Source organism: Lingula anatina, chromosome 1, assembly GCF_051362555.1.
Source record: "Lingula anatina isolate TDL-2025a chromosome 1, LinAna3.0, whole genome shotgun sequence".
Classification (NCBI taxonomy): domain Eukaryota; kingdom Metazoa; phylum Brachiopoda; class Lingulata; order Lingulida; family Lingulidae; genus Lingula; species Lingula anatina.
Genome location: NC_141767.1, coordinates 6,947,217 through 6,964,374, shown reverse-complemented (window position 1 = coordinate 6,964,374; position 17,158 = coordinate 6,947,217). Strand labels below are relative to the sequence as shown.

The 17,158-nt window shown below is 38.9% G+C and overlaps 1 protein-coding gene and 1 long non-coding RNA gene across 4 annotated transcripts; one reads left to right on the top strand and one right to left on the bottom strand.

Annotated features, from left to right (window-relative positions):
- Nucleotides 1–1,879: 1,879 nt before the first annotated feature.
- On the top strand, nt 1,880–11,618 carry LOC106174324 (protein FAM151B). 3 transcript variants are annotated; one of them, XR_015331754.1, is made up of 6 exons: nt 1,880–1,965; nt 4,867–5,010; nt 5,512–5,778; nt 6,061–6,211; nt 6,495–6,684; nt 6,827–6,997. XR_015331754.1 is itself a non-coding variant. In XM_086999487.1 (4 exons), the coding sequence occupies exons 2-4, from the start codon at nt 6,586–6,588 to the stop codon at nt 8,064–8,066; spliced, it is 1,089 nt and encodes a 362-aa protein (XP_086855613.1). In that variant the 5' UTR covers nt 6,061–6,211; nt 6,495–6,585; the 3' UTR covers nt 8,067–11,618. The 3 variants fall into 3 exon arrangements, 1 of the variants encoding a protein (XP_086855613.1); XR_015331755.1 differs by lacking the exon at nt 4,867–5,010 and having other exon boundaries at nt 1,916–1,965; XM_086999487.1 differs by lacking the exons at nt 1,880–1,965; nt 4,867–5,010; nt 5,512–5,778 and adding an exon at nt 7,363–11,618 and having other exon boundaries at nt 6,827–7,112.
- LOC147763887 (uncharacterized) lies at nt 4,529–4,753 on the bottom strand. Its single transcript, XR_015331937.1, has 2 exons — nt 4,625–4,753; nt 4,529–4,592 (listed from the first exon to the last, which is right to left on the bottom strand). It is a non-coding gene; the product is annotated as an uncharacterized LOC147763887 (long non-coding RNA).
- Nucleotides 11,619–17,158: the final 5,540 nt, after the last annotated feature.

Here is a 17,158-nt window from a genome sequence, read left to right as displayed (position 1 = left end):
ATGTTTACCTCAGCAGGGGCGGATCCAGGAATATATGAAGGGGGGGGGGGGGGTCCGGGGATGCAAAGCCGACCGCGATCCTCCCCCCCTTTGGAGTGGGGTTCGGGGCCCCTTGAAGGACCCCAAAACCTTTAGTGTAAGAGGACGAACGGTGCCATTTGGTAGGGTTCCCATAGGAGCCTACGCGTGCGTCTTTTAGACGCCCCTTTACATGCGAAAACGACAAGGCCTATGCCGAGTTCGTCTTTTACTACAGAGCTTTGAGAGCCGAAAATGGCATGGCTGTGTCTCTTTCGCCACTTACTGAACTCCAGAGATGCGAGATTGACACGACCCATGTCGCGTTCGTCTCTCAAATGACACTGTTATAAAACATGAAATAGGCATGACATGTGTGATTTTTGCAGCTGTATAAGTAGACCCTTGTAAACGAAGTTGACGTGACTTTGAGAGTCATGTCGCTTTCAACTCTTACAAACCTCCAACAAAATCTATCTCCACATAGACGCGCGCGACATGTATATTATTGGACATGGGTCAGTTGAAACCCTATTAACCTAAAGGGCTCATGTTACTTTCAGCCAATTAATTTGAAACAGAAGGACCGTCTTAAAACCTTTTATATTTGAATCCTTCAAAATAAAATTGGAAGGTCATATAATTATTACAAGCAATTAGCCACTGTTATGTAGATAGCACTAAATTATGATGGGATTCAAATGAAAAAATGTTTTGGGACAGCACTTCAGTTTCAAATTAATTGGATTTGACATATAAGAGTTGGCTGAAAGTAACATGAGCCCTTTATGTTAATAGTGTTTCAACTGACCCATGTCCAATAGTACATGTTGCGCGCATCTGTGTGGAGATAGATTTTGTTGGAGGTTTGTATAAGAGTTGAAAGCGACATGACTCTCAAGGTCACGTCAACTTCGTTTACAAGGGTCTACTTATACAGCTGCAAAAATCACACATGTCATGCCTATTTCATGTTTTATAACAGTGTCATTTGAGAGACGAACGCGACATGGGTCGTGTCAATCTCGCATCTATGGAGTTCAGTAAGTGGCGAAAGAGACACAGCCATGTCATTTTCGGCTCTCAAAGCTCTGTAGTAAAAGACGAACTCGGCATAGGCCTTGTCGTTTTCGCATGTAAAGGGGCGTCTAAAAGACGCACGCGTAGGCTCCTAGAACTATGATTCAGCTTGTCAAAATTCTAATTTAAAGAGGGGACTTTTTTTCAGAAATCGAAGGGGGTGTGACAGCTCCCTAATTCCACCACAGCTCAACAACAGGCAGGCCTAGCAAAATGAGGTATCACGTGAGCACCAGCTGGCCACTCAAACTTGACCCACTTTGAGCTGGTGATTGAAGAATAATTAACCGTCAAGATTTCAAATTACAAAGAGTAGAAGCAATTCCATACTCATACTTTCAGAGAAAATCCGCTAATTTTAGAAGACAACAAGACCATCTAAGTTTATATTTACAACAGCAGGATAGACAGCAAAACCGGCAACTACGGTAGGAAGGATTTTGTATTTCATTTTCATTTTAAAAGTATATTTTTATGAAAAAGATTGCAGCTGAATCCCTCAGCCAGCTCCTTTGTTCTAAGCATGCTACATGTATATCAGACCAGACTTTTTAGAAAAACAACATTGACTAATTTTGAATGTTGGAATGGATTCAATAACCATTGGTAAGTTTTGGAAAATCGTCATTTACCCTAGGAAAATCCGTATTTTTTACCAGAGCAAACACCTGTTATCTCTTTAACCTCGTTAAGCGCGTTTCCTTATGCGAATCTGTAGGCTAGCAGGCTTGTTGACGTCGCAGTGGGTGGGAGGGTGGGTAGCATCGGTCGTGTTTCTAATGCGCATGTGTGAAGTAGCTGTAACAGGAAGTTGAAATGCATGCCTTGTAGAACACGGGGCGATATGTTGCCTTCTGATGGCAGTTGGTAAGTGCATTCGTTTATCCGCAGCACAGATACTTTCAAACTGTGTGCACGCGGCTGTAGCCCGAGACCGAATACATCGATCCTGTTTGGGTCAATTAAAAAAAAAAAACTGTATGCAAATATTACACAAAATATGCAAATATTACACGGGGGCGTCTCGATAGTCCGAAGGTTCATTGGTCCGAAGGTTCATTGGTCCGAAAATTCGTAAATTTTTCATCAGATTTTCAACAAAAAGGTTCATTGGTCCGAAGGTTCATTAGTCCGAAAATTAAAGGTCCATTGGTCCGAAGGTTCATTAGTCCGAAGGTTCGATAGTCCGAAGGTTCGATAGTCCGAAGGTTCATTAGTCCGAAGGTTCGATAGTCCGAAACATTTTAAGATGTTCTTCGATTTTAAGAATTATTATTACAAACGGAATCTAAGGGTGCGTTCCCAACGAAACTATCATTCTACGTAGATTGATCCAACTCCACCAGGATTCTCACTGTATGCAATCAGATTAGCAATCCTGGAGCTGCTAGGGGGTGATTAACTTTCGTGTGAACTCAGCTTCTAGAATCTTTATCATTTCGTTTTGAGTGCGACCGAAACGCACGTGAAAATTATCCACATAGGTCGTATTGTTTCCGTGAACTACTCTTTACAATGTGGGGAAGTTTCGGGATATGCAATGGCTACCCTTTCCAACTCATGAACACCATACATGTTTCACATGAAATCTTGAATAAAGATTGGAACGCATAAAATGAGAGGACGCCTATAATGACATTTAATCGAATGGCCTGTGCTATTATTTTTGAATTGTATAAGAAACTGATAAAAGTGGTTTTACGCTCCATCAAGGCTACCTTTAAGCGCACACTGATTATTTTCAAAAGAAAAAAACGGGTGTTTCAATTACGAAATTTTTTGGATTGCGGGAGAGTCCCGTTTTTCTAGAGACCGATTGCGGTTCACGTCCACCCTGTACTCATGAATATCAAGTCAACAGTTTCGTAAAAATCAGTGATAATCGACTTTTCAAGACTGGATGAATAGGTCGGTTCAAGAAAGGCAGTTAACAGACAACTCCACCCTCCAGCGACCAATAAGCGTACCACCAACGTGAGCGTGGCGGTAGACATGGGCTTAATCCCGACCCATCTCGTACAGCCTCCGCCAGTTCCGCGTCATGGGGGATACAATTAACCGTTACCGTTTCTTCACCTAGACTAAGCCAGATGAGTTGCAGGGGAGAATGCCCTAATATGTTATTTCTGATGTTATCATTGTGAGGAAACGTTTTCAGAGTTGATAGGGAAAGTAAGTATTATTTTTGATTTCATTTTTTTAATCTACTGTTTTACATTTCTTTTTTATTCAGGAGTTACTGGGTGTATTTACCTTGATTATTTAATTTAAGCTCTGAAAAGGCGCAAACTCCCTTGGAAAACACATTTCACACGGGTAAACGGCATTTTTCCTGGACTGACTTTACCAGTCCATCAATCCAAACTATCCAAGAGCGCTTTTACAATTAGTTTGAGTTTCTTACGATGTCTTAAGATACTATGATTAGAATTCAAATTCTTCTAACCTACATTACTTAAATTATGTAAAAGTTGTAGAATAATTGCATTTCCAAACAAACTATGTTGTTGTTCGCACAGCCCACTCCCCTACCCTCCCCCTCCCCCCCCCAAAAAAAAAAAAAAAAAAAAAAAAAAAAAAAAAAAAAAAAAAAAAAAAACAGCCGTTCCGCCAGCAGTATTGTATTACTCATAGGGATGAGGATGAATTAACTGGAGTGTAAACTTGGCATATAAACAAAAATTACGAGCATTTACGAAAACAAACTTTTCCCTTACTAGGGCTTTAAACATAAAAATTGTATCAGAATACAGTAATATGCTCAAATATCCACAAATAGTAATACATATTTAATTCCACCCCCTCTTCCCCAGCAATACTGAAGGTGCTGAAACGTTTATAATCTGAAATAGAAATGTGGCAACGCCATATCAACCCGGTGGGCCTATTTATTTATTTATTTATTTACTTATTTATTTATTTATTAAACGTAAAATACAAGTGAGAAGGCAGTTTTGAACATGTTGAAATATTCTAAAACAGTTAAACTTCTAATCTGATGAACAACATCAAAAATGCTGTCTTTGTAACAAATTCATTTAAACGAAGAAAAACGTACTATGCAAAAAGTAGATACACTCGTGACTCGTGAGAAAATTTCCATTTGATTTTACAAAATAAACCTTTGCAGTTAAATATCGTCAACTTCCAATCCCATGAAAAACATCACGATCTGTTTTTTTTTTTTTTTTTTGTAACTTATGTAATATGCTAGTATTGACGTTATTTTTGCCCGTGCAGACCTAACTTTTAAACCCTCTACCAGGGCGACTGATAGATTTTTTACAGATATTCACAGATGTGTCTCTAGATAAATAGGTGGTCATTTTGAGACACCAACAATTTTCGGGGCCCTTTAGCGGGCCCCAGATCCTACGCCAAGGGGGGTGGGGGCTTTGCATCCGCGGATCCCCCTTCAAATAATCTTGAATCCGCCCCTGTACATGTAATTCACTATACACTTATACAGCGGGCCTACATTCGGACTATCGAACCTTCGGACTATCGAACCTTCGGACTAATGAACCTTCGGACCAATGCACCTTCGGACTATCGAACCTTCGGACCAATGAACCTTCAATGCACATTCGGACCATTGAACCTTCGGACCAATGAACCTTCGGACTATTGAACCTTCGGACTATCGCTACGGCCCCTATTACACAAAATGTTCACTTTGCAAGTACTCATGTGCTTACCTGTAGAAAACTTGAATAGCAGTGTTAGAGACCTATATAGTGTACATAACCTTCCGGGTTTTTTTTACAGATATCAGAAACAGAAGATATGCTTCAAATTGCAACAGAAAACATATCTTTTGTTGTATTGGAGTTGCACTGCTGCTGCTTGTACTAGTAATTTGTGCCATATTGGTGGCTGTCTTTGTTGTTGATAAGAAGAGGATTGTTCAAAGTAAGAACAGTATATTACATAAAGTCGCAACTAGATACACATACAGCTTCCAATTGAATGCTTTCCAGCCTCTTCATTTCCAAATATCCACATCAGTGTGCCATACTTTATTTGACAAGCAGGGTTCATAATTAATAAATAAAGAAGCTGGCTGATATAAGAGACCTAACTTGGGAGGTATTACTCTTTTGAGAACAATACCAGTAATAGTTCTAGGCCAGTATTGACTCTTAATACCTTTATCAGAAGTTCTGAATATGAGTGCATGTGTCACATAGTTTATAACAGTAAAATGTGCCAAACCTCAGTTAAGCTTGTGATACTGGAGTACATGGATATATTTCCTGGGTGTGATGCACATGAGTAAGATGCATGGTTGCTTGTGTCATGGGGTCTCATTACATCCAGTTAAGCTCTCATGGTGCACATTCTTAAAAATATTAAAGCTAGCAGTCTTATGGATCCATGTAATAATCTGCAATATCTTATCTTCATTTTCAGGTAGCCAGCCTTTTGCCAGCATGGATACACTTCAGTTTTTCAACGTAACAGATGGTCTTGCAGTCATATGGTACAATGGGGATATGTCAAAGAATCAGATGGAAGATGTCCTGAATAGTGATGCCATGATGTTGGAAGCAGACGTTACTTTGGGAGGAAGCCCGAGTGGTCAAGATGAAACTCCTGTGCCATCTGTCGCAAGGGATAATACATTGCAAGAGTGGATTGAAGCCATTTTAGATGCTAATCTGAATGGCAGGAAAAAAGGTACAGTTGTCATTTGCACAGTATGTTGATAATGCACATTTTTATTTTTAGATTTACGTTGGAGGAGGGCGTGTGGAGGACCACACTCAGTCCAATTTAATTCGGAACATATGAGTCACATACAGATGTGATACCAATCAGATTGTTTTCCTTGGTTTAAGTTTTTTAATAACAGATTTTGTATCTGCTCCTATATATTTGAATTCTATTAGTTAGCATGTAAGCAACATTTCACACTTCTTTTGACATTTTTCTAGGATTCTATTTTGATTTTCTTTACAGGTGTCAAGTTGAACATGAAGCATGACAGTGTTATTGGACCCACGTTAAAGGTTCTGCAAGCCATGAAGGATCGTATAGTGATACCAGTTTGGATACATGCAGACATACTTTTAGGTCCCGGAACCAACAAAACTATGATTAATCCTATGCAGTAAGAACAAAACTCTTATTCTCACATATTTGCTTGTGTATAAATATATACCTGGTAAATATGAATAAGTTTTAAGTATAGGGTTCCAAACAGTTTTGATTGAATGATATTTTCAGCTGCTCCATGTTTCATGTGAAAGGTGTCAAATGTATCAGAACAAGTATGTTGCCTTGTTATCAAGTTGAACATGAAAATAGCATACTTTGACATGTTTTCAGAAAGTCAACAATCACATATTATATAATCTTGTTTCCTTCTTTTGATAACCTTTGCTATTTTACAGGTTGTTTTCACAAATTGACCAAATCTATCCTGCAGTGACATTGTCCGTAGCTTGGGCATCTGACTCTTCTCAAACTTCTTAAACACAAAGCATGATGGAGGAAATGTATTCTCTTATTAAGAACCTTAAGCAGCCAGTGTCTATAACAGTCAGAGCAGCTCTTGTGAAGAATGCTTGGCCCAATTTAAAAGTAAGCTTATATTTTAAATGGTGTATTGTTAAAAATGAAAATACAATAATATAAATTTTAGCATAAGGCATCCGTCTATAATTTTTCTTAATAAATATGCCTCATTTAAATAAAGCTTAATTCTTCTTATTGTGTGTTTCAGTGGTTGCTGAGCCAGAACTCCAATTTTACGCTGACAGTTTGGAACCCTTCAGGAGTAACAGACAAAGAAGGAACAGATTTATACGACTTACTTTATGTTCGAAACAATTGGTATATTGAAAAGATCTTTTATGATTTACCAGGAACCAAGTTTAAAGAATTTCAGGAATTATCTGTAACAGCAGGAAGTCCCCTCAACTTCTTTGATGTTAAAGACAGAGATGCTATTGATATCACATGGGCTCATGCTGCTAACAGTATAGCAGACATGGAAATGGCTTTGAAAAGTAAGCACTGATTATTTGGAAACCAGTTTATTTACTTATCAGCAGTTGATATTTGTTCTGCAGCTGTACATTAACACTTCCTTTTTAAAAAATTCAATATGGGCAGTAACCTAAGGCAAAAAAAAAAAAATTACTGTCAGTTGTGCACTTTTCAACACAATTGATTTTTGTTTTTTCAATTTAAAGATCTTATTTTTCTATGGTACAAAGGTTGTCCATGTAATAGTTATCATTGGGCTATCAATTTCAGGTGATGTCATGATGTTGGAGGCGGACATCTTACTTCGTGGTCAGGGCACAGCTAGTCAAACAGACATTCCTATTATGGCACACCCTCCAGCTATAGATAGTGATAATACCTTTCAAAACTGGTTCACAAATGTTGTTCAAACTAAAAAAGGGCTGAAACTAGATTTTAAAAGCATCGGAGCAGTTGAACCATGCTTGCAAATTCTTAATTCATCCAGGGGCAGTCTGCGTCAGCCAGTTTGGCTTAATGCTGATATACTTGTTGGACCTAATGCAGCTGGCAGCAAACCAGTTGATGCTGCAGAATTCATCAGTGTTATCCAACAAAACTTTCCTCAAGCAACATTATCAATAGGGTGGAAAACTGCCTGGAATAATTCCAGCACAAATGAAGGATACACACAGGCCATGGTAGAAGAAATGGCTGGCATTTGTATCAACTTGACCCAACCTATCACCTTTCCTGTCCGTGCCATTGCTGTGCGACCATCATGGCCTCAGCTAAAGTGGCTGTTGGATCAGTCTCTCTCCTATAGTCTCACCATATGGACAACTGCTGCTGATGACCTGAAACAAGCAGATATGCAGTGGGTGCGTGATCAGGGGTATGATGAGGACAGGATTTACTATGATCTACCAGACAGCCTGATGCCTAGAAGAAACAGAGAGGGTGAAAAAACCTACAAGGAGGGACATGAGCTTTGATTGTTTGTGCAAAAGTAATGCCATACCATACAAGCAATATAAGTGTGTTAGACTTGTAGTTATATGCCCCAGGACAGCAGCTGTAAGGACTCTTACAAAATATGGGTCTGTATAACAGTTTTGTCCTATTCATTCAAAATTAGGACATATCCTATTCATTATGCAAGATTCCTAGGTACGGACTTAATGCATATACAGTACAGTACCTACATAAGAAAGTTGGATGAAGTCATGCATTAAGTTAGTTATCAATTTGCGTGTGTGTTATTGTATCTGTGGGGATGATGTTTGTCTATCTCAGGAAATGGCACAGATCTGAAAACCAAATCATCACAAGTTCAGGCTCTGTCCTCCTTTTGCACAAAGCTTACTTATTTCTTAGAATTGTTCTTTGTTCTTAAAAAATAATTTCAGTACCCCCACCCTCTATATGTAGAATTGTATGATCAGTTTCTACATGCAAATGTATGGCAGGAAAACCTCTCTTATTATGTTTTGTACATGTCACACATAGACACTAGTCCTTTCTTTAAACAGACAAAGCACAGCTCATCTCTTACAAATATCTTTTCTTTCGTGTTTTAACCATTAAGCAGTGGATATCCATAAATTGAATGTGACCCAGTGCAGAAAATGCAAGGGGAGGGTATGACTTGACCCTAGCAGGGAACAGACAGAGATTGTGGTTAAGGAGTGACAGAATCATGACATTGGTTTCTCTGCTAACTTGCTGTCATGCATTAGTTGCAAAAAGGTGGATGAACAAGGATTCTTGCATGCTTTTCCCCCAAACTATTGGTATGACTAATGTGACAACGTTATTGACTTTGTCTTCCATGTTCCTACATATCCTTTATTATCACTTTCCTACTTTGCTATCTACAATTAATTCCTCTCCGTTCAACCTCTTACATTGTTCTCTCTCGTTTACATTACATTCTGCGCTACAACGAGGTCATGTCAATCAAGTTACACTACAAAACACTCTCTTCTCTTAGTCAATACAGAGGTTTAGCAAACAACGAAGACGAAGTACAAAAACTAGGTTTGTACGTCATAAGTCGTAGCGGCCGTTTCGCAAACGCCAAACAACAAATACGTAAGCAATAGAGGTCGCTTGTGTGACAAGATGGCTTCCATTATTGATTTGGTGGTACAAGCGCTTCTTTTTGACGCTGATAGTGATGACATTAAAAAAAAATTTTAAAAAGTTTAAATGGATTTTGATCAGCAAAAGAAACAATAGAATGTCACGAAAAGCAAACATCAAGGAAGGTTCAATGTAAACTCATGCTTTTTGTGAATTTGCCTCCTGTTCTTTATGCATTTTCAATAAGTGCTTCGCACGGTCCCTTGTCTGACGTACAGTGACGCTTTTTCCTTGTCCTTTCAGCAAGTCATTCATCATTTCTGTAATCCCCTAGGGTCATTTCATCTGGAATGAAAATCCAGGTGAATTCATTCCAGGTGAAATGACCCTAGTCATTTACTCCATGACTGACAGTCACAGAAATATTGGAGGTAATACCCACATGTTTTATAAGCTCTTGATAAAAAGAAAAACAATAATTTAAATTGATACATACAGGGCTAATGAAACTGTTCTCTCAGGTTTGAGTTTGCTTGCAAAGTCACATCTGAGCACAGCATAGTCCCGGTCAGTTTCTTTAGCAATATTCTTGGTCCTCATCATAGATTCCCTTACAGCATTATTGCTTGTTGGGGACTCTGATATGGGATCCATGTAGCCTGTCTTCAACATTGGCAAAGGATCTTTGATGTAGTTGTACATAAATCCTGCATGTAGAGACACACTGCTCTCACTTATCTTCCAAAACCATAGAAAATCAAGTGGGGTTAGAAAAGGTAAAAAGTGATTAAACTGTGGGTCATTGTCTGTGATTAATTTTTCTGGGATCCCATATGCACTAAATATTTAAGCAAATTCTCTTATCACAGACTGGCTGTGAGTGTTGCTTTTTAGTTCTCTAACTTTTCATTTCTCTAACTTCAATAAAATCTGAAAATAGTCTGTCACTGCCAACAAATCTGTTCCCTTACAGTGCAATTCAAATCGGCTGCAATGGTTTTCCGTGGCAGGTGTGGGTTCTTTTGTCTGTTTTCTTCTGTTTTCTTGATACTCTGAACACACTGACTACGTCTTCAATCTGACTGTTCATTCATGGCCAATACATAATGTCACAGGCAAATTGTTAACATTCTTCTATCTCCAGGAATATAAAACGGGAAGGGATGCCTCTCAGTCACATGCAGGGTTTCCTTGCCATGTAGTGTCTTCACATTGGCATCGTTATTGTCCCCAATACTAGCTGTTGCAAGGTTGGGCTTTAAGTTTGATTACTTTCATGCATCACTGCTTTCAATTAGGACAGGATATCTCAGTATGGTTTCCAGTCCCTTTACATCAATGTAACTTAGACAGTGACCCAGGGTCTGGGTTGCTTAATTAGAACTAGTAAAAGAGGAAAATCCATATGTACATGTTCCATGGTTTCACAGTGGCCCTCGAGAGAATAAAAATTACATCAGATGCCATCGCATTAACTTTTCTGTCCAGCACTTTCTTGTTATTTTGCTCTGATGTGCCACCGAGAAGAAATATTTATAAAATAACTGCAGTTGGTCTGGTGTCTGTAGGGAGCATTCTGTCAGATTCTGTGCTGTACATCATTACAAACAATAAAATCTTCTTCGCTGTGCCCAGATATTCTTGATTTAACTTGGGCCATTTTTATTTGCCATAATAAACAGCCCCTTCCCAGCTTCCATTAAGGATTGGGAGTCCTTCCCTTCAAAATACTGACAGCATGAGTCCAGTGCAACTGAATGGCAGTAAGGACCATTCAGTGGGATCTGGAAGATAACAGTTCTTTATTGTAAAACCAAAAATGAAATTGATGCCTACAGCAATGAAACAAAGTTGTAATACAACTTTTATTAGGTATGAGCCCACACTTTATGTAAATGCCCTAATTAATTAATACTCTATTTATGTTGGGCTTTCACATTATCAATATTATTAATAATTATTTCTTTATGTTAAGCTATGTCCTAAACGATTGAACTTATATTCTTTATTGCTCGACTGACTGCTCAACAATCAATAAGGAATTACCTCTCTGTTTGGTATCCCATCTTCATCTCTCACAATGCCAAATCTGATTTTACCAGATTTAGATGTTATTTTTTTTTTAGTTTGGTCACAGTGATGGTCTAAAATGAAAATTTGATACAGTCAGATATATTTAAATTTACATGGTATTGTAATAGCACCAGCAGGAGCATTTTCAGTTGAAAGGAAGGCATGGTGTGATAGTCAGGGGCGGACTCGAGCCATTGTGGCCTAAGAGGAGGAGCTGTAACTGTGTCTTAATTATATCAGTCTCAAGAACAAAGAACCACAGAGCAGGGTCAGGACCAAAACCAGGAGTGCTGCCAGCGCTAAGTTGATAAAACTTTAACAGATTCAGTACATAATTTTTATGTTAGGGATTAAAAACAATTGCTTTAAATAACATTGTACAAAACATATTCATACCTCAGTGCGTTTTTTCTTCCCGTCCCGGAACGTAAATTTTTGTTTTCTTTTTAAAGAAATACTTGCCCAACTACATGATGGCTGCTGATCATCAAGTGCTGAAATGAAGAAAACATACGCATGTCATTAATAAAAAATAACAGAATTAAATAGGCAAAATGAACAACTCGGGATAGGAAGTAAATTGGCAGCCAATAATTAAATTGGCGGTAGAAACGCGGCCTTTGGGGAAAGGGGGGTAAGAAGTGCTGCTTTTTGACGTGACCTACTTAGGCAATATTGTGCGCCCCACTAAAGGCACGTACAACAGTACAGTAGCAAATAATCTAGAAATAGATTAATCTAATATACCTGATAGGTCCCAGAGTATTGGATGGTCTGTTTCAATTGTAAACATGATCTTTACGAGGCCGTAGCAATAGTCTGAAGGTTCAATAGTCTGACGGTTCATTGGTCCGAATGTTCACTATAGAACCTTTGGACCAATGAACCATTGATTAAAAAGCCAATGACAATGTTACCATTTTTTGGACCAATGAACCTTTGGACTTTCGAGATGCCCCATTTTAACAGTAAGCCCATTGATTTGATTTTAATTTTGCGCCACACACTAAGCACTGTGACTATATCGCACCAGACCATGGATTACTCCCATTTAAACGATAGTCAACAACTTACGTGTTTGCATCCCACGTACTGGCGCCGGTCCATTGTGGACTTTTGTCTTTGTTTTCCCTTTACAAATGCCATCCTCCTCTTCATGTTCATTGCACTGTTGGTATTTCGAACAGCCCCTCCTTGCCTCGTTCACCATGATTTTGTTCTCCCACTTTTTTGTAATTTTTTTTAAAATTTCATCTTGAAAATGAAACACAATTGATCTCGCGGGATCTCACACGACTACGCAGGATTACGCGCGATCTCGCGGGATTATACGTGATCTTGCAAATTTCACAACTTTTTTTTTTTCATTTCAAATGTATTGATTTTTTTTTCAATTTATTTATTTTTTTTTCTCTTGGCCCTCCTGGGATTCCATACTTTTCAGTTCTCTTACTTCAATAAAATCTGAAAAATAGTCTGTCACCGCCAACAAATCTGTTCCCTTGTAGTGCAATTCAAATCAGCTGCAATTGTTTTCCGTGGCAGGTGTGGGTTCTTTTGTCTGTTTTCTTCTGTTTTCTTGATGTCAATTTAGTTTCCAGTCCCTTTGCGTCAATGTAATTGATACAGTGACCCATCCTATTCAGGGTCTGGGTCGCTTAATTAGTACTAGTAAAAGAGGAAAATCCACATGTACATGTTCCATGGTTTCACAGTGGCCCTCGAGAGAATAAAATTACATCAGATGCCATTGCATAAACTTTTCTGTCCAGCACTTCCTTGTCATTTTGCTCTGATATGCCACCGAGAAGAAATATTTATAAAATGACTGCAGCTGGTCTGGTGTCTGTAGGGAGCATTCTGTCAGATTCTGTACTAAAGCAGGGTTTTTGTTGGGTGAATTGTGTTCCAGGACAGTGTAAGATAAGAGTTTATTTGGCCAATTATTAAAATCAGAACTCATTTTCCTTTTGGAACAAGTTTGATAATATACAGAGTAAAAGTAACACAATAGATAAATTAAGAATTAGGTTTTGAGATCAAATTAAAATGCACTTGGATAAAAGCTATTTAAAAAGCATTTACTGCCTTTAAAAAATTAAGTCTACTATTGCTTGGTAAAAACGTAAAAAGTGATGATGCAAGATGAGAAGAGTCTTCCATGGTGTTAAGTTTTTTTTCTCCATTCTGTCTTTAAAAATATCGTCCAGCATAGGTAGATCCTGCCCGATAATCTTGCTTGCAGTTTTTACAATGTTGGATAGTTTATTTCTTTCCTCCCCAGTTGTTCCGCATATACCATAATATAATTCCATAAGCAATTTTTTCAATAAGCTTTGAAATCAAGGCAAACTTTTTTTCATCCCTTGCTCTTTCTTGCTCAAGGCGCTGAGCCTCTTGTCTTAAGCATTGATTTTCCAGTTGGATTCACTGATCCTCCTGCTGGAGGTGCTGGGCATCCAGCTCCTGCTGTTTCTTGCGTATATTAAAATAGTCATCAAAATTAGGCCCTGAGAGCCTCCTCCTTTTGGCTGTGGAGGGCTGGCCACTTGTGGAAGGCTGGCTATCATCTCCGTCAGCTGTCTCTGCTAAAATGTCACAAACCCAATTTTTCCTTATTCTCTAGGTAAATATTTCTTTGCAAAAAAGCAACATTTCCTAAATCTTACATCAAATGACAAAGGCTGTCTAACCAAAAATGGTGTAGATATAGCAGTAGTCTGCTAATAAACAACCATGTCCCCAGTGGACAGATTTCAAGATGGCAAGACTAATATTTTGTCAACATTATCCCACTAACCAAGTACTGGGAAATGGAGAGACAAAAGAGAGAGGAAATAGAACACAATTTGTATATGGTGCAATCATATTGTTCTGAAATGTCAAATGTGTGGCTTGAATTTGTAAACATTATAAATTAAAACAATCTGGCCCTTTGTTTTGAGAAAATGATTGATTTAGGAATGGGGAATTGGTGAACCCAGACATGGGGACAGGACAGCTATTTTGTGTTAATGTGGCATGCACATTTCATGTTCCCTCTCCTTCCTCCTCCTTTGTGCCTCCATCTCCCTTTCCTCTCTCCTCCACTTCAAGTCGTCTTCACGCTGATGCCTTTCTCTTTCATCGCCAGCCTTCATTCTCTTCTCTTCTAATTTGAGGAAAGACCTGTTAAAAGGCTGCATAAGGTCCTCCACTTCTTTTCTCTTTCTACTTGCAGCAGCTATAAGGAAGAAATAACCCTTGATACTTAATTGTGGCTTAGTAATTGTTAGTAAAGGTCAAGTACTATTTCAATGAGCCAACAATGGCATAATATAACAAAAGCAGTGCTCCCTTGGAGATCCTCTCAGCTTCGTCTGCCAAGGCACGCAGCGAATCAGCAATCACTGGGGTCAACATTGCACCAGTCCTTTTGCATTCAGAATGGAATTAGCCAAATTAGAAATGTCTTTTTGGAGAGTCTTAGTGAGCTCAAGGTTTTGGTCATTGTTGGATGAGATAAGAGTCCAAAATGTTTGCTTCTAGCTGATTTAGTTTAGCTTTCTAGTCCAACGGAAACATCTTTATAAATCTAAGTGAGTTAATAATAATAATTCAATTAAAATTTACGTCACATATCAGTTATTGAAAATGAGTATTTTACTGATGCATCTCTTCCTTTTAAGATGGTGACAGTGACGTCTTTAGCTGAGTGTTGTGTTGTCCCACAGGCACAAACAGGTGTTTGTTGTTTATAGTGCAGCAGTGGTGTCTAATTCTGTCTTTTAATTTCTGTCTCGTTTCCCCCGATGTACATTTGATGGCACTGTTAACATCTTATCAAATAGATTACACTCTGTGAGTCGCATGACACTCTGTGGCTCTAAACTTCTCGTCGTACAGATGCCAATTTGGAAATTTATTAGCCTGCATTTCGAGAATGAGATTTGCGTAATGCAGGAGGCTCATGGCTTCCGAGGGGAAGCACTGCAAGTAAATGACACTAAAAACGTGGAAGGTGCACTGCCATTGATATGGAGTTATCAGAGAAGAACGCTTGTGCATAAGGGACATCGTAATTGATATCTTCCCGTCGTCGTAGACTTTAGGCTGCTGTACAAGTTGGTGGTATGTCGAGATTTCCGTCGAAGATAACGTATTCGAAGTGGGAGGGAGAAGAGAATTCATATCTACAGGTTCTTTGGCCCAGATTTTTTCCCTGAGGGTCTTGGGGACATGTTGATCTAATAATGAATAGTTGCCCTTACCTTGAGAGCCCTGATCCTGAACCGAGCCGAGGAGGTGAGTGGGTGGCTGAAGCTGCGTTTGGTTAGAGGCAGGGTTACCCATGTAACCCTGAGAGGCCGTAAGACTGGGATTAGCGAAGGAGTAACCCGTGTTACCCTGTGACGAGGAAGGAGGCTGACGAACTTGGGGATGTACTGGGTTACATCCCCAAGTCCTTATATGAACTGAAAACGTCTAGGAAAGCAAGTTTAAGTGTAAAAGGCTATACAATGTGTTACTAACGAATAAATAAGTGAATTAACATGTAGAGATAGAGTAATACTTGAGTGCTCAATGACGGTGAGGTTCTAATAACGAGAAGGATGTCTATCAGGGGTGAGGTCAATTAGCTATAGATCCGTAAAACATACTAGTGAACGGGTATTATTCATAAGGTTGACCTGAATGAATATTATGATATAACGAGTGGGGTATCTAATGTTGCTAAACGAACTACTATACGGCCCCCGATGCTGAGATCCTGACTTGTTAAGATCGACGATCCGAGGAGACCTAACATCCAGTGGGTGTAAAGTGACGAACGAGAGATATAATGCTAACTGTAGACCATGATGAACGTAACAAGGTGATAATGAATGAAATAAAGCGAAAGACTTACCAATCTGCTACTTCTGCTGTATACAAACACTATCGTCTACTGAGAGTCTCTCTGGAGTTGACCGCTCGTGCCGGAGGCTGGATACGATCTGACTGCTACTGCTAAGATCCTCAACGCGTACATGTGGGTCACATGTTAATTGGAACTTGTAATGATTGGTCAAGATGATGTAAGAAGTGTGGTAGAGGCAAAAGTGGCTTTATAACGGCGTCAGGGCCGCAATCTTGTATTTAGTTTCCAGTCCCTTTGCATCATTGTAACTTAGACAGTGACCCAGGGCCTGGGTTGCTTAATTAGAACTAGTAAAAGAGGAAAATCCACATGTACATGTTCCATGGTTTCACAGTGGCCCTCGAGAGAATAAAAAATTACATCAGATGCCATAGCATGAACTCTTCTGTCCAGCACTTTCTTGTTATTTTGCTCTGATGTGCCATCGAGAAGAAATTTTATAAAATGACTGCAGCTGGTCTGGTGTCTGTAGGGAGCATTCTGTCAGATTCTGTACTGAAGCGGGGTGTTTGTTGGGTAAATTGTGTTCCAGGACAGTGTAAGATAAGAGTTTATTTGGCCAATTATTAAAATCGGAACTCATTTTCCTTTCGGAGCAAGTTTGATAATATATAGAGTAAAAGTAATACAACAGATAAATTAAGAACTAGGTTTTGTGATCACATTAAAATGTGTCACTGCACTTGGATAAAAGCTGTTTAAAAAGCATTTACTGCCTTTAAAAATTTTAAAGTCTACTACTGCTTGGTAAAAACATAAAAAGTGATGATGCAGGATGAGAACAGTCTTCCATGGTGTTAACAGTTCTTTTCTCCATTCTGTCTTTAAAAATATCATCCAGCTTGGGTAGATCCTGCCTGATAACCTTGCTTGCAGTTTCTACAATGTTGGTTAGTTTATTTCTTTCCTCCCCAGTTGTTCTGCTATACCATAATATAATTCCATAATTATTTTTTTCAATAAGCTTTGAAATCAAGGCAAACTTTTTTCATCCCTTGCTCTTTCTTACTCAAGATGCTGAGCCTCTTG